The sequence below is a fragment of the Platichthys flesus genome, chromosome 6, assembly GCF_949316205.1.
Source record: "Platichthys flesus chromosome 6, fPlaFle2.1, whole genome shotgun sequence".
Classification (NCBI taxonomy): Eukaryota; Metazoa; Chordata; class Actinopteri; order Pleuronectiformes; family Pleuronectidae; genus Platichthys; species Platichthys flesus.
In genome coordinates this window covers 18798406-18821513 of record NC_084950.1, presented here as the reverse complement: position 1 = coordinate 18821513, position 23108 = coordinate 18798406, and the positions used below count along the sequence as shown (strand labels likewise).

General features: G+C 43.4%; 1 protein-coding gene across 1 annotated transcript in view; it reads left to right on the top strand.

The window, feature by feature from the left end:
* kcnq1.2 (potassium voltage-gated channel, KQT-like subfamily, member 1.2) overlaps window positions 1-20948 on the top strand; it is a 171788-nt gene extending 150840 nt beyond the window's left edge. Inside the window, exon 18 of the mRNA XM_062389985.1 lies at window positions 19041-20948. Within this exon, the coding sequence (XP_062245969.1) occupies window positions 19041-19187 (147 nt within the window). The 3' untranslated portion in view covers window positions 19188-20948. The remainder of the gene's footprint in view (window positions 1-19040) is intronic.
* Window positions 20949-23108: the final 2160 nt, after the last annotated feature.

The window sequence follows — 23108 nt, the reverse complement described above, 5'->3', positions numbered from 1 at the left end:
CCTTATTTCTAGATCAACAATCATCTAAATAAGGACCGTGATGTGTCCTGACTGCTTCCTTTGAGCAGGACGGACAGTGACGGAGGAGATCGTGCGAGATGGAGAATCATGGGAAGGGGAGCTCAAAAATAATACCCAGCCTGGTCTGCAGCAGGCATGAGGCGCGGGTGGGAGGGGCAGATCTGTGTACATTTGTGCGTATGTCGCCCCTAACCCAACAGCTGGAGGCTACAAGGCTGAGAGAGGATCCCTCAAAGCTGCACGGGGGGGGGGGGGGACAATGGGAGGGCAAGAAGGCGTATGGTTCTGTGTTTGGACTACTCATACAGACATTAAGCCCGTGTGCAAGCGTGTGCAGAAATCTGTGCTTACAAGTGCACACATGTACATGAGCTTTACACACCAGCAGCCTTTGTAAAAGGCCGGGTGTCCCACAGACCCTGTATCTGGCTCGAGTCTGAATTGTCGTATTCATGCTCTCTAATCTATTTAAATCCCAACTGAGGCAGTGCTATGATTCAAAATTAATGAGCGTGTTGTTGATGCGGATGTTAAAGCTCTGGTATGAGTACTGTATCTGCCATTCACGGCGGCAGCTCGCTCACTCGGCCTCTATTTTTAAGAGTGTGTGTGTGTGTGTGTGTGTTTGTGTGTGTGTCTTTGCCCACGACTTGCTTTTACCCTGATGTCTTGAGGCAAGTGGCCTTCTCAAGTGACAGCGACTAGGTACTGTGAGGGGGATTGTACCCAGGCAGCTGTGCATCTCTCCCTACCTCTCTTTACTTCTCCTTCTCTCCCTCTTTACTTCTCCTTCTCTCCCCTTTATTTCTCCTTCTCGCCCTCTTTACTTCTCCTTCTCTCCCTCTTTACTTCTCCTTCTCTCTCTCTCTCTCTGTCTCTCTCTCTCTCGCTGTCGCTCTCCACATCTCTTAAACAAAAGTACTCACAAATTCTGTGATTAAAAACCTTCCTGTTTGTGTAGAGGCTGATCAGATAAGAGTTGCCACATAAAGAGGCAACATGAGGGCTAAAAACAAGGTAACGCTGATGGCCACTTTCCTGGCTCAGTACTGGCATACCTGAGATGCTGAAAACACTCCGGATGTCTGCAGTGAAGCAGGAAATTCCATGTGGATAACAACAAGAGAACGATAGTGGGTCACTAGATGAATACATTTTTACCTCCGCCAAGGATGTTATGTTTTCACCCCTGTCCATCTGTTTGTAAGTAAGATTATACAAAAACTACTGGATGGCTATTCACAAAACAGATCTTGATCATAGGGCTGATGCAGGGTTTTTTTTTTCTCTTACTTTAAAGTTAGGACGTTTTTCAGCATGTTTACAGATTTCCCAGAGAATGATCTAAATTTACGGAACTAATATCTATTATTCAAAGTTTTTTTTTCTGGATGTTGACCCTGCAATATTCTGGTGACCTGTCCAGGGTTCCATTTCTCTCCCCCAATGTCAGCTGGGACAGTGTAGTTGGACCTTGGCAAAGCTATGTTATCTACTGGGTGTCATTCTTGTTTGTTTGTTTAATAATCAGCAGAATTTCACAAAAACATCCACCTTTTGCAGAGGGTCGGCATGACTTGAGGAGGAGCCAGTTCCAATTTGGTGTGGACCCGGACCCGGAGGATTTTTTCTCTTTCTTTAACATTAATAATTCATGGATCTTGATATTAATTACCTTAACTGTGCAATGCTCTCATCCAAGGTTAGTACATTGCATTCTTCTTCTTTATGCTTTCTACTTCTTTGCAGGTTTACGAAGAAGAATATTGTGACCCATTGGCAGTGTAGTGCGTCCAAGGGAGCCACTTGTAAAACCAGTGCTCTGCGGGTCTAGTAGCTGTCAGACACTTCAGACGACGCCTTTGGCATCTGACCTCCTAATTATATGTTTAAATGTTTTAAATGATTGTACGTCTGCGGTTTCGTTGCAAAAAGGAACTTCTTGTAGTTAATGTCATATGACTTAAGTACTCTGACTCAAAAGGAGTAGAGAAAGAGGAATACAAACTAAAAAGATTTCAATCGGGAGGGATTTTAAGAGGAACAAATGAGAATGAGTAAATCAGAATGAAATTAAAATGAATTGCGTCGGAGGAAGAGACTTTGGTTCTTGGAAGCTCTTTTGAAAAAGTTGTTTTGGATAGAAGGGGACTTCCACTTGGAGCCTGGTGATGAAAAGGGAGCATGGTGATGGAACGTTGGATGAAGCACTTCTGATTGGAAGGTTGATGACCCTGTATCCAGAGTTGAGGTGGTAGAGAGGTGGAGGTCGGTCACTCAGTGATCACGGTACTGAACTGACAGCTGAACGATAGGAGGGAGGGAGGACTTTTAGAAGTTTGAAAGCTTACAGATGATTGGCTGAACGTGAGCATGTCAGGTCTCAAATGGATGAGAGGAGTGAATGAGGTAGTGGAGTTTGGAGATAACAGGAACTGTGCATGTGACTTAGGAGGCAGGTGCAAGAAGACAGACTTCCTGACTGAGCAGGAGCAGTTACTAGCAGCAATGGGGGTGCACGTGCGTGAGGGTGCAAACACACACTCTCACCAACAACAGATTCACAGTGACAGGTGTAGAGACTAAAGAAAGAAAAATATTTGCGTGAGAGGACAAACTGGATTGTAGTTTACACCATGAGATCTGACTGTCTGCATGGACGATAAAAATGTTATGGAGCATAGTAGGTCGCAAGCGGCAAAAAGTGTCCAAAGTGTTTTGGTTCATAATAACATTTTAATTTGTATTTTATAGTTTTATTGTGTTTTATTATCGTACATATACACATGCAGATACAGTAGCACCTTGAAGACGGATGCAGTGAACACAGTATATCAAGTAGACCACAGTGAAAGGCCAAATGAGTGGATTAGTTTCCTCTGGCCTTATCAGTGTTTCATTCAGATTCCCCTCTTAGTTCACAGGTTACATGAACAAGCATGATCTGTTGACCATTCTGCAGTTTTCCAGGTAACTCTGACCAACCGCCTGTCTCTGAACGCTTTCACTGGCCAACCAGTAGGAAAAAAAATCCTCCTCCCTGTGTGTTGTATGTAACACCATCAAAACACTTACTCCTCATGAAGCCAGAGAAACATCTGCAAGGCTCCCTGCTAACACCGCCTCCCATGTCTGCATCTGTGATGAGGAAAAACTCCACCATAACAAAAACCCCGGGCTGAGTGGGACGGGGGAAAGATGCTATATTTGGAAAAAGGGACAAAGGGCCGACAAAGTGTCTCCCTTCTTTCTCGTTTTCTCTCTCGTTGCTTTACTGTGCCGCCGCCTCCTTTCCATCTCTCCGCCTGTGCATGGGGCCAGCTGTGGTCATAAAGCATAATAAGGCTCTCTATTTGAAATAATGGCTTTAATGCTGGTTAAAAGGGGAACAGGGGGTTGGTTGGGGTCAGGCTGACTCCTGCGTCCCAAGGATCAGCTGGCATGCCGTCGGGGAGCCGTGGCACCAGGCACAGGGCCACTGTCTGGACGGGGCAGACAGCTGGCGGAGGGGTGGGGCACGAGGGGATTCTCTCCGTCTAGGATACACACACACAAACACACACACACTCACACACACTCACATACACATCATAATCTTTAATTCCTTCCACTGTGCCGAGGCAACTCTTGTTTACATCGCATGTGTTGTGCTATTTTGTGTCTCTTTCATGTCCAATGAGCTTTTTGGTCCATGTGCAAGTTATTTTTATCGTAAATTGAAATAAAGGAATACCTTAGGTGGTGCTTGATATAGACTCCAGATACTGCATGTTTTATAATGCCTATTAACACACCATCACGATAAACTGTTTTTCAGTTTTATTCAGAGCACTGTTGGCATCCTCAAACAACGGATTGCAGCAAAAACATAAAACAATGCAAAACGTTTGAAAATTAGAAAATCTGAGTGGTCTGAGGAAGAGGAAATCTACTGCTCAAAACATCACTGGCAAATATCTAGGTTTAGTTGTTTCTCTTTGTGTAACAAGTACTAAGTGATCAGTCATTTCACAGAATATGATTATCAACAAACACAAACTTGATGTAGCTTCTCAAATGTGACGTTTAACTGCTTGGTATTTTTTTGAAAAACCTTTAATTGAAACTCAGTTGCTTTGTTGGATCAATAAAAAAAGCCATTGGAAACCCTCAGTTTCTACAGGTTTTATTTTCTAAGACCGACTAAATAGTAATTCAAAAGACATATAGTACAACTAGGCTTCAGAATTTGTATAGTGTGTTTTATATCTAAAGGCCCCCGAAAAACAGAATGGCTTGTGTTGTTGGGGGATTTGTTTCTTCCTGTGCTTAGGCCACGACACCATTATCCATCCAGTATCCATTTCAATAGTCGCCCTCAACCTAGACCAAAGTGCTGGCACGCCCCTTGTCATTTATAATATCAGGCTGACTGGCCTATTGATGACGAGAACAAAGCCACAGTGTGGCCGACCTACAGCAGTGGCCGTAGTAACATAGCACCTCCTCGGTGACGGACGATGCCACACTGGCTGCCACCACGGCCTGGCAAGGGATTGGGGGTGAGGGTGAGTGTGTGTTTGGGGGGTCGGGGTGCATTTCGGTGGTTGTGGCAGCTGGTGGTGAGTAGTAGTTGTATGCGTTTGTGTGTGTGTGTGTGTGTGTGTTAGGGGAGTGGTGTTTTCTGATTTATAAAGACTCCCCTGTGTGAACCCCAAGCATGGCCACGCCCTGGATGAAAGTCGCTCGCTGAAGTGCACGTACACATGCTCACACATTTGTTAACACACACATGCACACGCGCTTTGATACAAAGATAAACACACAGATATGCCAGACAGCAGGAACAAGGCAGCTGACAGCGTACCTTTAAATGCACCAACTGCCAAAGCACTGGTGCTGCGTATGTCACTGTCCTTCCATACTAGAGTGCATGTGCATATATATTTGTGTGTGTGTGTGTGTGTGTGTGTGTGTGTGTGTGTGCTTGTGCGTGTGTGTGTGTGTGAGTAATTCAAAGAGTGCTGCTGCGTCACTGCTGCTGTAGATGCGGTGTCTTGTGGCTGAGCTGTTGATCAGGAGAATGTAATCACAATGTCTGACGGAGTGGTGACAGCCATTAGTCCTCTTATGTTCGAACCGTCTATGAAGAAATTATAGTGTTTGCTTCGTTGGATGTGTTGAAATAATCCCTAGAAGAGAAGAGGCCTTAAATGATTAGATGTGTTTGTGTGCGTGCGCATAGGTACCCAATCTTTGTCCCTCGCGTGTTTGCGTACTTGTGTTTGTATTATATCTATGAATCGATGTGTTCGCGATAATGTTGATATTCCACCTTTGAACGTACAGTATCAATGTGTGTGTGTAGTTGTCCTCACGAGGGGAGCGGTTCAGAACAGATCGCGTTCAGCTGTCTCTGAGGACAAATGCTCCATCGGGCAACTGCTTATTCACCCAACGCCCCCCCTCTACCCTGCCTCCCTCCCTCATCTGCTCCTAACCCCCCCCCCCCCCCGTATGTTTGATTGTACTCACTAAAAAGCATTTTCAGTGCTTTAACAGTTTGGTCACAGGTATAGCTGCATGTGGTGACAGCTTCCTGGATGGAGTTTGGAGGTGTTTATGGACAGGCAGTGATTTGCTTCATGGACTTTACATGTAATAGAGGATCGTGGGCATTTTACATTTTCTTTGTTTAATATAACTTTTGTTGAATTCTGATTTGCAGCAGTTTCACAGCAGCAGAGAGAACGGTCAAAAACTAGAAATAAAAAATAGAAAAAATAATGAATACGTAAACATTCAATACAAACGTAAGGAAATAAATAAATATTAATAGAATAGAAAAAAACATAAACAGAATAGAAACAGTGTAACAACATTGTATTAGCCATTGAATTGTACAGATAGATATGAGAACGAGGTGTAATATTTCCTTTATTCTGTTGAATTTTAAACCTAAACTTCCTAAAAAAACACAGGTCTTAAATTGTCTTTTCCAGTCTATATAAATATAAGATGTTCAGTATTTATTTTACCCATATTTTCTCATGAAAATCTAAATGTATATTTAAAATGTTTATTTCTTTACTCGATTGACCGACACCTAAAAGTGTTCATGTTCTGTGGCATGCTCCTGTGAGCAGCCTCTTGTTGCCGCCTTCTCGTGATTCATCTCTTTTCGGCTTGTTTAGGCCCAAAGTTTATTTTGTTTGCGGTAACATTTCCCCGACCTTCACATCTGTCAATGTGAAAAAAACGCTCATGCGCCTCCAACACGACATCAAAGCCTCTCCCTCACCCGACACTCTCTCTGGCTGTTTTGGCTTTTGACTCTTTACCTTGACACCATGAAAGACCATCAGTGTTTCCGTGTTTCCCAGCACTAACGCATGTTCAGGGACACACACACACACACACACACACGGTAGAACATGGGTGTGCACCGATGCGCATACAAAGTTTCCTTGCAGTCATGTCTAAACAGAGTGATCACTAAATCAAATAAAACACCCACAGTGCTTCGGAGAGGAGGAGTGTGCACCGAACAACAGAGAGATAAAAAAAAAAGGGGAAGAAAACGAGAAGGAGGGGAGGAGTGGACTTGGGGGATTGTACGTCCTCCTGAAAGTAGCCCTCAGAAACAAAAGCAGCTTTGAGTGTGCGCCCACTCTGAGGAGAGATTAGCCGGGACACACTCCCCTTCACACACCACCGTCACCGCTGCCACCACCACCCTCGCAGAAAAGAGCTTTGGCTGCAGTTTAGCGGCACGTGGCGCAGCCCTCGATGCTTATCATGTGCGTCAGGTGCTCCCGCTCGGTTTCCTGTTCTTTAAAAACATAACCACCGCTTCCCTCGTTCTCTCCCCTCCGCTTTACTCCCTCTCTCGGTGTAGAAACAGTCCATCCACACCGCTCCCGTGCGGCTTTGCCCTTCACTTTTCCTCCCTCTCTCTCCCTCTCTCTGTCCATCTCTTTCCCCTGCTTTTTACAAATACAAAGAGCATACTGTATCTGCCAGTGTTAAAGTGAATCCATTCTCTTTGGCAGCGGCTTGGGCTCGTGGTGAATCGGAGCCGGGCTCGCTGTGTCTTCCAGTTGGCACAGAGGACACTGGTGGGGCAGATCGGTGGCTCGATGGGTTACTGAATTTGAGTTCAGCTGACACGTCGGTTTAAGATTCATTCACTCAGTCTGTCATTCTTGTTCTCAAACTCTCTCTCTCTCTCTCTCTCTCTCTCTCTCTCTCTCTCTCTCTCTCTCGCTCTCTTATCTGCTCTCAGCTTTCAAAGTATAACCCCAGTTCACCTCATATGGAGCATTTTCATGTGTTACACTTGAATGATGCTGACGTACATTTTACTTGCACAAAGTATGACTACATACAGGAATTTCTCAAATATGACGAGCTTGGCGGTGAATTCAAACAGGATGGAATCATTTATTGAGGACAGGTTAGAAATTGGTCACATTAATATATCACACTGACAGTTGTACACATTCACTGCAAGTTGCATTTCTTTATCTGCATGCAAAGGCCGTTTGAGCTCAAAACCAGAGAGGAAGAATATTTTAAGATCATGTTCCTGTTTAGTTGTAAAAAATGTCAAACACACAAAGCAGCACGCTGTACTGTAGCCTACATATGAAGCTTGAAACTACTGAAGTATAAAAAAGTCCAATAATACCTAAGAGCAACATTCATGCAGCAGGGCTCAAGACTGATGGTGTCCCGTCATCCTGGCTGGACACAGATATTTCTCAGGACCCCTACGACAGGATTTCATGTAGGATTATTCATTAATTCATTTCAAGCTGTCACTTAGCAAAGGTTAAACATAACTTGTTGCTAAAGACACTCAAATGTCTCTGCTACAAATCTTATGCAAAAAGTGACACCAGTCCGTCTCTCCCCTCAGTCATGGCTTACTGGCAGGACCTCACAAATACACTGCGCAGGATAAACAAAACACCCAGGAGGTTACTGCGTCGGCCTCATGGAGCCTGAGTTGACCTACAGACCCAGAGTCTGAGGTAACTTAAGGACAAATTTCACGAAATGTATTTTTCATTAGTCATTGGATTCAAACAGTCACCAGCTGCTTGCTAGCTCTATTGCTTCATTGTGTCTGCTGGGCTGTGTCAGCACTGGCTTCGCCCACTGTCATTCTGCTGTAGAGGGGAAAAACGCACAATAACAATAGTCGAGGGTGGCACTTAACCAGGGAAACAGACTATGGCACTCCAAAATTGAATAATGATAATTCAGTTATATTAATAATAATAATCATCATCCTCATCATCGTCGAAAGTAAACTTTATTCATAGCACCTTTCAAAACACAGTTATAAAGGTACTTTAACAGTAAAAAATAAAAGATCGATGGCAAACAATTGGAAACAGTCAGATGCAATTTGAAGCTCACGGAGAGTTGGAGCACACAGAAATGAAAAAATAGGTTACTGATGAAATAGTGTACACACTGGTCACAATCTGAATATTTTCTTTTATCACACAAAACACAACCAGTGATTTTGTGCTTTTTGGAGGTGTTTTTGCTCCAGAATACATGTTGGCTCATCTCTATCAACAGCTTTCTGCATATGAAGGCAAATAAACTGAGAAGCAGATGCATTTGATCAATGCGTTCCACCTTCTTTGCAGCAGAAGGCTTCTTGTCCCGAAATCCTGTCCCCTGCCTTCTTGCCTAATCTGCTTATAGAGATTAGATATGTGGAGACAATGTGGTGCATTAACTTTTGCACCCGATAAGATTAGAGATGTGATCTACACCTTATTTGGATAAACCAATTATTTGTCATCATCGTGGTATTAATGATGTCATGATGATGAGATTTTAAAAGGCATTGGGATGATTTGAATTACGTCAGCAGGTCCAGCTTGTGTTGCTAATGTGCATCTATCTGTCTGTCCGTTTGTCCGTCTGCCCTTTGACCAAAACATGGTCATCCTACGAAACAACATTTGGACATCGGGGCAGTTCAAATTTGTTTTCCGTAAACGTGGTGAAATAGAGTGTGTGTGGAGCCCTGATTCTGCAGTCTACACACACACACACATACACACACGCAACCCAAAACACATCACCAAATGAAAGCTGATATAAACACAAACCGACACAAACACACCAATAATGAGACGCTATCCCATTTCATAATCATGGTCCAGGCCCAGAACACAACCCCCCCCCCCCCCCCTCAGAAATGAAAGAGCCCAGAAGATGAGTCAACACACTCGGCAAAGGCAGCGAAAACAAACTGCTGAAGAAAAGACCAGCAGGGTCTTTTGAAGTTCGCCCCGACTGTCCTCCTCTCTCTTTTCTCTCCTCCAGCTCTCATCCATCCTTTTATCCACACATCTCCTCCCCTCAGCCTCTCCTAACCACCAGCTCACGCTTGTCATAAAACAATTATATGTCTTCCCCTCTGTTTGTGCTTCTCTTTTATGTTGTATATATGTGTGCTTTGTTTTTATATATTTGATTTTACGAGACGCGTTTGAACATTTTAACTGGCTTTGGTCAGTTTGTGCTGTTTTAAAATGCGCGTTATAAATTTAGTGACTTCTCTTATAGAGCCAAGGCTGCACACACACACACACTCCACAGTGTGTGTGTGTGTGCGTGTGTGTGTGTGTGTGTGTGTGTGTGTGCTTACAGTTTGTACAGCTTTGTGGTTTTATCAAGCTAGAAGTTTGAAGAAAATTACACACCTCCACTGAAGATGATAAAAAAGAGATTTTACAGATGCAGGCCACTACCAAATGTTTGAATGGTCCATGCAAAACGTTGAAAATATGAAAACTTTGAACAGTTAATCTGTGAATTATTGAAAAAATGGCATGCAGCAAAGTTTGGAAGTTTTTGGAGGAGAACAGGATAATGTAAACTCATGAAGAAATCTTAAATCTCAGTTACACTTACTGATACATGACATCAAGGCCCAACATCCCTCTTATCAAACGATTCCCTTAATCCAGATTTGGTTTGGATCTGCACCTACATTAATAAATATCAGTCCCCTAAAAGAAAAAGAAAAAGCCTTCTGATCCAGAGCCTCACAAAAGTTAAGTGCGTTTTTTCTTTGGATCATGCCCCACCCTTCTAGAAGGGAGTAGTTCAGTAAATTTTGTTTAATCTTGCTGACAAACAAACAAACACAGAGGAAAACAGTCATTTCTCCCTGATGGGACTCTTTAAAGTCATCAACAAGCTTCATTAAATGTAGTGTGATGTAGCTGCATCGCCCATCCTTTTTACTTTGTGAAATATAACACTACTTCTGCACTTTTTAAATTGAGAAAACATGCACGACAGCTGCTCTGGAAGCCAAGACCAGCCGAGTGAAAGTGAATCCAGTCGGCTGCAGGAGAGCTTCGTGTTGATGTGTCGGTGCACGAGAGAACCTAAGAGGGCCGGCTGCGATGATTTCTAACGACCTCTCATCCAGCTGGCGTTCAGAGCGGGAGGTACACGTGAACACAAATTACAGGCATTTCATGTCACAAAGTGAAGGCGTTCTTCTCTTTTACCTAATGTTCTAAAAACAAACCTGAGAGTAGCTGTGTTGAATTTATTATTTTCTATGCACTCTGGGTTTATTCTATATGCCGTATATAAAGATGGACGACGCTTCTCAACTTCCAAACGCCCTCCAGAAATGAAGCAAAAATATCAAACGCTACCATCTTCCACATTTGGAGCCAGAGTCTGTGCAGTAGTGAGCGGGGGGGTGGGGGCTACTGATAGATACACTCGACCAATCGTGAGTCAGTCTCAGCTGTCAGTCCTGGCTTCACTTTTCGGGAGCTGTCACGTCGTTTATCTTGATTTACAGTCTATGATTTATTATTTTTAGAGTATCAGCACAATTGTGGCCTCCTGTCTTTCCTTTGTCTGTGTGTGTGTGTGTGTGTGTGTGTGTTTTTCGGTGTGTGTGTGTGTGTGTGTGTTTACCTCCATAGACAAAAGCCACCAGTGTCCGATTTTTTTTCCCTGCTTTCAAATTTATTTTCCTTTTCTTCTGGCTTTTTCTTTTCTTTTCTTTTTTATTTCCCTCTTTACTTTCTCTCTCTGCCCCTCATCCCCCCCCCCCCCCCACACACACACACACACTCCTGATCTCCATTCTCCATTCATGCGGCCCTGTCACAGTGATGATAATGATGACCTCTGTGTAATGCAAGCTTGTTATTGGCCCACCAGCGAGGCCAGTGTGTACACCCTCTGTTGCTTTTTCTGCATTGTCCATTGTGTCAAGAGAGAAACACTGGATCATGTGTGTGTGTGTGTGTGTTTGTGTGTGTGTGTCGACTCGCCCGTCTGTGTTTGTGTGTGTCTGTGTGTAGGTGAAACCCAAAGAGCAGGCAGCGCAGTCTGGCTGAGCTGCACAGGGGGATCTATGCAGAGGCAGAAAACTTCACCTGAACTGACCCTGTGCTGTAGTGAGCTGATTAAACTGTAGGATTTACGGGAAAACTGTGATGGATAAGGATTTTAAATGACCACAGTCTCCATGTTTCTCTGAACAAGTGATTATTTCAACACATTTTAATTTCAAATTAATTTACCGTTGTGAGTGGATATAACAAAACAGTAGCATTAAACTGTTGTCTTTTCAAGACAAGCACCCGCAGGAAGTAGGAGCGTCCAGCATCTAGGTTTAAATGTCATTTCAGAGAGCACTGATTGGTTTGGTCACATGGAACAGGCCTTACAGGCACCTGGTGAAAGTGCACTAGAGTTTTAATTTGGGGGCATATTATAATCCACTGAGTGTTAGTCTGATATTCACAGATGTCAGATCTGGTCTGGTACACAGCGTGGGCAGTAGGGTGCAATTATACTGGGCGACAAGGGTTTTGTTGTTGTTGCTGAGACAGATGCCTCCTGCAGCTGGAAGTGGTTCGGTAAAAGTGGTGAGAGTGGAGGTGTAGGCCCGTAAAACAACAACTATTGGCTTCAAGATGATAAAATGCTCTGTAGCTCTAAATGAGATTGAGTCAGACGAGATTTCTCTGTGGGTTTCTCATGTCTTTCCATCATTACACATAGTAATCATTGTTTAACAATGAAATATTGTATAGAACAACTTTTTTTAAGATAACTTCAGCCACTGCGTCCACACTCACAGGACAGTTTCAGTGTGAAATGGGAGTGAACCTGTGTCCACTGCATGGGGACCTCAACCTCTGTATACAAGGCGCCTGCCACCTGACCTGGGCCTATATTCACCAATGTTTTGAATGAACACTAGCGGGCTTTTAATAGCATGCTCTTTGGAGAATGATTTGGCTATTTTCACATTTTCTATAGTGTAAAAAACTTTTCCTTTTTTGTTAAATTCATTATATCTTAATATTTTAGATCTAGAACATGAACCAAAGTGAAGGATTGAGCCCTGGTTTTTTAGATCAGGTAAAAGTTAGTTTTTCATATGATACACGTGCACTCTGCCATACACATTAATGCTAATGGATTATACACTATTCCACCGATCTACAGTTGGTGATGGAAACACGGCAAGAACCACAGTAATGTGCCAGAAGTCAGGAAGGACGAAGATGACAGCTAGACACTTAACGTGGATATAAATAATACAGGCTAGACAATAAACATATGTTTAATCCCATGTATGCGATATATCATGGCTTGAGGGAATTTCTTCATATTTGGTAGAAGTATTCACTTGGACTCAAGGATTAACTCAATCGATTTTGGTCAAAGGTCAAAGCCTCTGTGATATCGCAATGGTGCTTGAGGGAATTTTATCAATTTTTGATCAGTTGTCACTCAGGCTATGATTTTCAGATAGTGACTGTGTTTCAATGGTCAAAGGTCAAAGTGACCTTACATAATTCAGGAAAAAAATGATGTACCAATATGCTGACGGAAACTGCACTGAATCATGGAGACAAACAACCGCAGTGCAGTAGTTCTAGTTTTGTCCCTAGAATGCGGCAGTGTGTGTTTAAATGACTTCACAGACATATATAGTTAATGGTGAAATTAGATGTCAATTATGGGAAAAAACATGTTGTGAAAGTGAAGGACCCAACGGGGATATTAAAGAATTCCTTTCCATTTGGAATAAACATTATGTTAGTCGTGCTTGTGCTGTGTGAGTAAGCACAGTCATAACAAAGGTGAGAAAAAAACAACGATGCTTAAAACGGTCTGGTGTTCCACAGCCCAAAGCTTGAGGCCGTCTGAGGTCAGAGCGGCGGGGAAAATGCATTCCACATTCACTAGGACGGTGCAAGGACGGTGACCTGTGCAGTTGTTTCCTTCTGGTCTTATCTCTCTCTGTGCTCCTGCTCCGTCTCCTTTGTCTCTGTGTGACTGAGAGCATTTCAATGGCAGGAATCTTGTTTTGTTGAATAGCACGTTCTGCTCGGACATAGATGCCAACACATTCCAGTTGCTGGTAGCCTATCCTTCTGGCAGCCCCGCACCTCTGTCTCCTCCACTCTGCTCTCTTTTCACTCCTCCTCCATTCCTCCGTGCTCCTCAAGGTGACCATCAGGGAGAAAGGGCTAGAAGGGAACATAAATGTGTCTCTGTTTGTGTTTTTGTGTCAGTGCATCGAAAGACTATCCACTCCAGCCAGGACTCTGCTATACAGTGAATACATCGGCCTCTCTTCCCTGCTGAACAAGCCAGTCCACTTCACAACACCTAATTACCATTCATGACATGTCAAGGCTACCACACACTACCTCAGCCAGTATCTCATCATATCCATATCCAGCATGTCATGTTTCCATGTGTCAGTAATCATGCAATGGTAGAATTTGGCAGAAATCAGAGAAAGCAGCGCTTAGCTTTTCTCCAGGCTTTATATCTCCCCAACAGATGGCAGTGTGAATCGCTCTATCAGCACCGGCCGGCTCGAGAGGACTGAGTGTCAGTGAAGGATTGCCGCTCTACATTACATTAGTAAATTATAGACTTCTCTTCTCTTCTCTTCTCTTCTCTTCTCTTCTCTTCTCTTCTCTTCTCTTCTCTTCTCTTCTCTTCTCTTCTCTTCTCTTCTCTTCTCTTCTCTTCTCTTCTCTTACAAAAGAGGGAGATAATTAAATTACCATTTTAACTCTGATTTCCTGCCAAAATTCTCTTGCAATTCAGGGAAAATATACAGCAGCGTATAGCATAGAGTGAGAATTGTGTATTTTTCCATGTATTTTGTGTTGCAGAAAGTGAAATATTAAAAACCGAAGGCACTGAAGCACTTTATTCCAGTTGTTTTCATGTGTCATTTTATACACATTCAGCATATTCAGCACCCCTGGAAACAGTTGGAAACTATTGCACTGGTAGAAGAAAAAATAACAAGTTGTTTAAATGTTGCTTGGCCCCACAACATCTGTAGTAATTCTCCAGTATAGGTTTATAGAGCAAAGCTTTGTCAAATGTCCATGGATGATGTAATGTGTGTCTCACATGGGCTGGTCACTGTTCTTGTTTTTATTCTGGCTGCTTCAGTTGCCTTCTGTGCACCAGCATCAGTGTGGATGAAAATAAAGGTGTTCTGAGGGAAGTTGATTCTCTCTGTTCAGTCGTAGGTCATATACACTTTTTAAACTTTACATGCGGCCAATTGCGAACTTCACTGCATCAAGGCATCAATTCCCGTAAGTAGGCTGATGCAGGACCTACCTTTTATATTTTAGGCTATTTTAGATACTAGGTTGTGGCGCATTAAGAATTTTCTACAGCTCTACAGCTTTAAAGATCCTTTCATTGATTTGTTTAAGGCTCGTAATGATCTTAGTCCAACCTATTTAACAAATTTGCTTGTATCCTATGAACCTTATAGAAACCTCAGGTATTCTGGTTGTGGCCTTTTAATTACATCCTCATCCTTTCATTACTGTCGACCACGTCTCTGGAGTAGCCTTCATGACCTGAGGGCTGCAGAGAGTTTTGATATTTTTTTAAGTACAATTCAGATGCTTCCTTAAATTGTACGTATTTTATGCATTTATTTGTTAATTTATAATTATTATAATATTGTAAAGTTAATAGATAATAAATTTAAATAATTGCATCCCTTCTTTCTATTTTTATTGTCTGGATTGCCTTTATTTTATATTCTCTGACTCTGGTTGTACTTCAGTAAGTACAACCAGTATTTAGAATTACAATTTTAAGATAACATTTAATTGTATTTATTGAGTCTTTTTTTTATTACATTTTTGGTTTGTGTATGGATGGAGTATTGTTTTCATCGTAAAAAACAGGTTATCTTTCAATGTGTTTGTTTTTAAAGTGCTATACAAATAAAGTCTTATTGACTCACTGACTGACTGCTGGATTGATGATGACTTTTACCTAGTGGTAACACTCTGTTGTTTGCTGTCACCATGTCGTTATTAGTTTTCCATTATTACTCTCTTACCTATAGCTTTTTGGCCTCAGCTAATGTCCTAACAAGGATGTTGTCTCTTGTTTACTGGTCGTTGTTTGCTCTCTGACATGGGGAGTAGCACAAACAAGTGTTTGTACATAATGTATGTGCGTTTGTTTGTCTCCTCGTATCCTCCCATGTTTGTTGCAGTGTACCATATAGCACACAGTCACCCCCAGGGGAGGGCAGGAAGGTGGTCCAGGAAGGGTGTTCCTGTGTGAACAGGAGCTCTTTGTCCTCCCCGCTGTTGTCCCTGTGCTTCATGTCTCCCCCAGTCGCTGCAATGACTGGGAGTTCATGATGTGCAGGTCACAGATAATCACAGAGGGTTGGGGTTACAGAAAATCTTGGTATAAATAAAAAATAATTGGTCAATGTCTAATGAATAAGATAATCAGTCTCAACTAATATCTAATTTATCTTTCTCCAGTGTTTTGAGAGACAACATATCCTCAGTGAATCCAAAATACTTGTTTTATCTTTGTTGAATAAAAACGTTACATAACTATTTCCTACGTACTGTGTCGCTGTGCTTTATTACATCCTCTGTATTATTCATCTAGTGATAAAGGCGGTCACGCCCGAACGATACAAGAGTCTGCATTTCAGTTTGTTTAGAAATTGGGAAAAACAGTCAAGAAAATAATGTCAACTTAAACGAATGCTTAATTTTCATTTAAAAAACATTGTGTACATCTTGAATTGACTTTTAAAAAACGTCTGTGCAGCAAAGCTTCAAAGCACCAGTATCCTTGTGTCTGTGAGTGGACTCAGTCAGAGGGACCTTATCTGGGGTCAGGGGAATGCCCTGCTGCTGAAGTGTCAGGCCTTTTTGTGACTGTCCCATGTGTTGTCTGTGGTCAGATGGAGGCTCAGGGACAGCTGGAGCATCACCTGTCACTGGATCACATGTGTTTGTATGACATAGCAGTGGTGATACCCAACTACACACTAAATAAGGTGGACAGAATTTAAAAAAGAACACGCCCTTCCCAATGCAATGGCCAGAGAGTAAATACCAGTTTGAGGAGCCTTGTGTCCATTGCACTAAAATGCCAAAGGCAAATCACTGAACCATATTTAATTAGACAAGTACCATCTAGCCCTAACGCCTGTCAAAGGTTCCCACTTTCTTTCCAATTTTCAGCTTATAAAGATACAAAATGCCATGTTGGAGCCTTTTGTGTCTGTAAGATGATAATGAAGTATAAATAGTACCTGAGGCCATTTACAATAGTAGCTGTAATAATTGCTTCTGTTGTAAGCTCTGCACAATGATGTCACATCTCAGAAATCATGACAACATACAATACTATGTGTCAAACACAGGAGGAAGGTACATTGGCAAAGAACAACAATGCACTCAAGTACTCCCCAGCATTGAACGTAGGCCTCAACAGGATAATACAGACTCTACTTCCAGTAATGAATGTGAGTCGAGCCATTACCTCTCATCCCACAACCTGATCATTTGAATGTATTCCTTGTATTTTGTCTCTAATGCTACATCTTTTATTCAACACGGTTTTCAAACTAAAACAATCTCTTTTTGGCTTTGTATCAATTTGAATCGACCACCCTTGCGTGCACTGGGCATGCATGTGCCAGTGTAAACGGGAAGCATTTGGTTGTTAGTTGCAGAAAGAGCTAGGCTACAGATTGTATGTAGCAATTAGGAAAAGTAAGACAAACACACACCTCGTTGCATTTACACTCATCTGTCTCATCCAAATCCACAATACCAGGAGATGTACTCTTGCAACACACTCACTCACAACCTCCAGAGACACATTCATAAACATGCACTTGCACAATCTTTCACCCATATGCACACCCAGAAAGCACACACACACACACACACACACACACACACACACACACACACACACACACACACTCAGTTAGTGGCAATAATAAAAAAAGTGTGTCTGCAGCACGTCTGACTAATTATGTTTTTCTTGTCTCTCGGTGAGTCCTGTGGGCCACACTGTTCAGACACACGGCAGAAGGAATGCCTGATCCTTTTTAAGCCCCGACGAGAATGTTGATACGTCTGTAGATTACTGCTCAACATGTTTATGATAGCCTATTATTCTCTAAGCTTCATCCGGGCCCAGCGCGTGCTTCGTCTACTTAGCGCAACTATTTAGGTCATGGTAAAATCTCAGAGGAAAGTACTGCGGTTGGCGAAACGTCAGTGAACCTGAGCAAAAAGGGTCAATATCAAGTTATTCTTGCTCCATTATACTGTATATTTCATAGCAATCCATCATTTACAAGCAAGTGATGAAAACCGGTCCCATGAGCAGCCAGTGTTCTTGTACACGATCCTACTAATGACCTCAAGTTGAGAGTCTGTGCTGTGTTTGACTGGAGATGTGCAAACGATTTGCAGTAATGAGATCTTGGAAACCCATTTCAGCAAGTGGATGACAGAGATGTTTTGCTCATGAAAAAGCAAAACTAATTGATTTGTTAGACACTTCGGCGCAACACCCATAATCACTATAATCATTTATTTTTGGCAACACATTCTGATATCCCAGATCTATACCTCCTATCATGGCTCATATTTCAACAACAATAATAGCTGCTAAATGTCCTGCTCTGCTGTTAAAATGTCAGAGCCCATCAGGCACACGCACTAAAAGACGGGGAGAAAGAGAGGCCATATACCCGTTAAGCCCATGAAAAAGCCATTGATGTTAACTGTCCGAAACAGTGCCCCTGCCAAAAGTACTGCACAGTTGGGCCGGAGTGGCTCGCTATCAGCGTCTTGTAAAGACGGGAGTCTGAATCTGCCTGTTCTAGCCCTGGTGCATGAGATGTTATGGCTCTTTTGATGTGCTTCGCTGTTTAGTCTTTGATTTACAAAGCGCCATCTTTATCGTTTCTTATGCTTTCTTGAATCCACTGGAGCCATTGGAAGATATTGGTGTGTGTTTGTGTGTGTGCGTGTGTGGTGTGTAAGCATTTCGGCAGGGCTAACTAGATAAGTATAGAGGTAAAACCAAGGCCAAGGCTGTGAGGATGTAGAAAATCCCTTTGAAGGCTGTGTGCAGGATGTTTCAGTGCCTTCTTTTATTGTGTGTATTGTGCGTGAATGTGTCCGAGTGTGTATTTATGCAGATCTCCTGACAGTATTTGCATGTAGTTGGTTGTATTTTTGAACTTCAATCACTCTGTTGTCACACTGTGGTCAGACTGTCTGTTGGGTGACACACCTATGTTTGCAGTTGGGAAAGTGTGTAAACAATAGCAGTGTGTGTGGGGGGGTGGGTGGATGTGTGTGTGTGTGTGTGTGTGTGTGTGTGTGTGTGTGTGTGTCCACCCAGGGATCATATGGCTAAACAGCTTTTGTAATGAGTGGCTTTAGCATGTAGACAGCGACTGGCAGACTAACATGTCATTACACCCTGTCCTGCTCTGCGCTGCTCTGTCATTGGTGTATGGCAACATTAAAGAGGCAGCAGCATGTGAAAGAAGAGCACAAACTCGCTGACATTCTTTGTTTCATAACGCAGGTCTTTGCTGTATGTGCAGAGTATGTATCCTGGAGGCATCCAGCTGACTCGGCCTGTTTTGTGTATTGTCCCTGTGTTGAATCCAGGTTCATCAGATGGACCAGAAAATGGACTCAGTCCTGCGGATTCTAAAGGAGCAGTTCTCGCCCAAACCGGAGCTGAGGTCCAAGCCCTCCATCCGCAGGGTGACCATCCAGAAGTGCATGGGTGCCAGCATCGATGACGGGCCATGAAGTCATGGAGACGGCACGCTGCTGGGCATGATGATGTCATCACCAAAGGACAATTACAAAGGGCACTAGGACACATACACAGCCTGGCCTCCAATACAGGGGGCTATCGCAAAAATTTAATTTTCCGAACTCCATTCACGTTTTTTTCGAAAACTCCAAGGCCTTCGACCCCTATGAAGAGAACAACTTGATTCATAGAACCACAGAGAGAGGTTTTGTAAGACAGTTGACTTTCTGATGATTAGAGGCCTGGAAGGGTCTCTCTTTTCTACATGCACCTCCTGCACCTGCATTGTGGGCCCTCTGTCTCTTTCCGTGCAGCGACATGCCACATGAATTTATTTCACTGCATTAGCCTCATAATCACACTACTCAGATGATGTTAATTTATATGTGGCCTGTCACTGAGCTGCATTCCTGCACTCCAAATATTATTCCAAAGCTAACTAACCCAGTAATGAAGCCGTAATGCAATCAAAGCACCCGAGTTCCCCAAAGACACAGAGAAAAACCCAGAATCCAGCCATGGCAGAGGCATTCCTCAAATCCGTCTGATTATCTTGGCACCGTCCACACCAAGTACACAACAGGGTTATTTCTATAGCCACATATCCATCTAGCCTAACTGAACTTAGACTGCGGCGGCTGTTTGTTAGTAGTGATCAAATAACCCGAGGAGGGAAAGGCAGATTATCTGTTGACTTTGCCTGCGTTACAGGGACCGGAAGGCTGGAGTAAAAAGAAATGGAACTGAATAAATGTGTGCGGGGTGGTTAACGCCTTGCTGATTTACAGCTACGTTTGGGCTAATAAAAATAACCAAACGGCCATGACAGGGCCTGGTGCTGTGCTACAGAAATACAGTCAGAAGTTATGGCACGGCCTCTGTTTGCTCAAAGTTTTCACCGGGAGACTGCAAATGCATCTCGATCTCAGGCTGCACCAGGAGCAGGCTTAATATGCTCTATTACCCATTTCGGGGGGTGGGGGGGGCTCACTCTGCTGTGTGCAATTTGAAATAAATTTGCTCCCATTAGACCTCTGATTATTTATTTTTCTCTTCTGAGCTAATGAAGTGCTGAATTCCTGGTAAGGGGAGATCAGTCACTGGGAGCTTCTAATGAAAGGAAACACTGGAAAATGTGCAGAATTCAAGCTCCGAGGAGCGGGCGCACCGATTCTGTGCGAAACGTTTGGGAAATATCAGGCTACCGCTGAGAGCCCACATTTCGGATAAAAAGACAATACGCTCACTGTGCTCCCGTATTCATTGTATTTATCTGACTGGACACGGAGGCATGTAGGAAATAGAAAATAGAAAATAACATAACTATGTAGCTACTGTTTGAAAGGCCTCCCGTAATTATAGCATTCACATTCCTAAAAAGTCAGATGCACACACAAAAGAGGGATGAACCAATGGACGGGGAGAGGAGAGAATGATTCTCTTCACCAGCATGTTTTTTCATTTTTTGCTGTGATTGAATATTATTTATCTTCCATGAAATTAATTTTGAATAAACTCTAATGTTGTGACAGACCTTGACACCTATCTGCCTGTCTGATCTGCTGTACAGTTTTATAAGAGATGTAAATAGAAACATTGCCTTATTGTACTGTATTTATTATCATCCTGGACCATGTCTGCTTGTCGGTGTGATGAGAAACACAGGCCGAGGCTCCCGTTGTACAGATGGATGGAAATGATTGTAAATGATATTCACGCATACCCTCTGCAATGTGGCTCTGCTGTAAATAATAAAACTCCCATTTCATTACGCTCTGGCCCGCTCTCTTGGCTCAGGGAGAATTTGATTACCAGCTCATCTGCTCCATAATTTGCTTTCGTTGGAGGGCGAAAACCTGTCTCGCAGTTTCTCTCAGCTGTTTGCTAAAAATCCGGAGCTGAGCCGGGTCAAGGTAAGCCACAGGCCACAGTTTCCATCCAAATAAAATCTCCTCGGCTCACCATCTCGCCCCCGAATTCCTCTCCCACTGCAATCACCACGAGGGGAGAAGAGAAAGAAGAAATACATGTTCGCCGCGCCCACTTTGAACTCCAATATTCCATAACCCATTGAATGAGGCATGCGGAGGAAAAGGAGAATATGTCTCGTATTACCTCTCAATTATATTTGCTGTGAGAGGCCAAAAAGTACTGGGGATGTCCCAAGATCAGCACGCTCCAGTGCTGAGAGAGGGAGAGAGGGGAGGAAGGAAGAGAGGGGTGGTCCCTGGAGAGGGATGGACAAACAGGGGGAGAGAGAGGCAGAGAGGCAGGCGAAGGACAGAGAGCAAAGAGGAGCAAAAGCCATTTTCAATTAGCCAGAGAGACTACATGGGCCGGAGGGCCGCAGTGCTCCACTGCCTTTTGTCCTCTTCTGGTTTCTATCACCTCAAGGGGATTTTGGCAGTGAGAGGGAGAGAGAGAGCAGAAAAGAGAGGGAGAGAGAGACCCCATGGCTACCTCTGTCTGCTGAGGCCACTCCATGTCGCCCCGTACTCCTCTTTCATCTTAAGGCGAGACAGAGAGAAGAGAGAGACTCCCGACTTCAAAAGACAGTTTGATGTTAGAAGTACACGGGAGCGCAACCTAAAAGAGGATCTGAGAAAGCAGTTAAAAGGAGCATATAAGGGCCACACTGTCACAGACACTGGACAGTGAAATCCATGTGGAGGGGGAACTCATGCAAGGTCATGAAACGCTAGAGACCCTCTGAGGTTTGCTGATCGTCCATGTCGTCTTTGATCCAGTCATCGTAGCCAGGCTCAGGACAGGACAGAGCTCTTATTATGCTGCTGAAAGGAGGCTGAAGTTAAAAAATAAGGACATATTGTGGAACTTAGACATCTTAGAAAAAATGATTAAATGATGCTATGGTACCAAATTGTCTGACCTGTTAATACTGGTATATTGACAAGATGCAGCAAAATTGTTGATGTCATATCTAAACCTTTTTTCGTTACTTCAACTGTCTGCTCTTTTTACATTGGGCAGGTTGTGTTCAACCAGCCGGTGTAAACCTGCTTTTTACAGCACACTTTTTATTTATAATTCACACACACGTTCATAGAGCGCAGCTATTTGCAGCACTTTCTCCGTCACAGATCACTCATACACTGATGGCAGACCCGTCTGAGGCAATTAGGGTTAGGGTTATCTTGCCCAAGGACACTACGGCACACGACCCAGGACAACCAAGACAGACTGAAATCAGATTTGTGATCTGGCCTAGTGATCAGCCACGACTGTGTTGACAGTAACAAGGTTTCATGTTGTGGCTGATCTGTGGGTAAAACAAGTTGTCTTAAATCTCATGTGTAATAGACTTGAAAAGTCGTGGGCAACAGGTGTAAAGCAGTCCTCAGTGTGTCTGGATCTGTGGCTCATACCATGTACTACCCATGATGGGGTGGGCCCATAAAGAAAAACACACACACACACACCAGGCTCAGCAGGGAGGCCGCGGCTGGTGAACGGGTGGTAGCTGTCAGGCTGTGTGGCTGCGCCGTCCCACCATGGGGGTACTTGGAGGCCACCTGTCTAGAGAGGCCCAGGCGTGTATAGAGGCCCAGCAGTGCTATATGAAAGCAGATATGACTCAACAGGTGTGTGTGCATATGTGTGTGTGTGTGTGTGTGTGTGACACAAACAATGTCAAGTAGCAGCTGATGCCAGGCACCACGTCAGGAGCTGTCCCTAAATAGCTAGGGCCAGCAGTTGCCTGGACGACAGTTGGTGTACCTTGTTGCCCCCTCCCCCGCCCACCTCTCCATAGAATATTCCCATTTTTGGTCTGGGGGCATTAAATAGATTGTTGCAGTTTGTTCTGATTGGCTTAGTCCCGGCTCCAAACCATCGTGAAACACCCAATAAAAACACACCTGTGATCCCATTTGAACCGCAACTACATAGAGAAA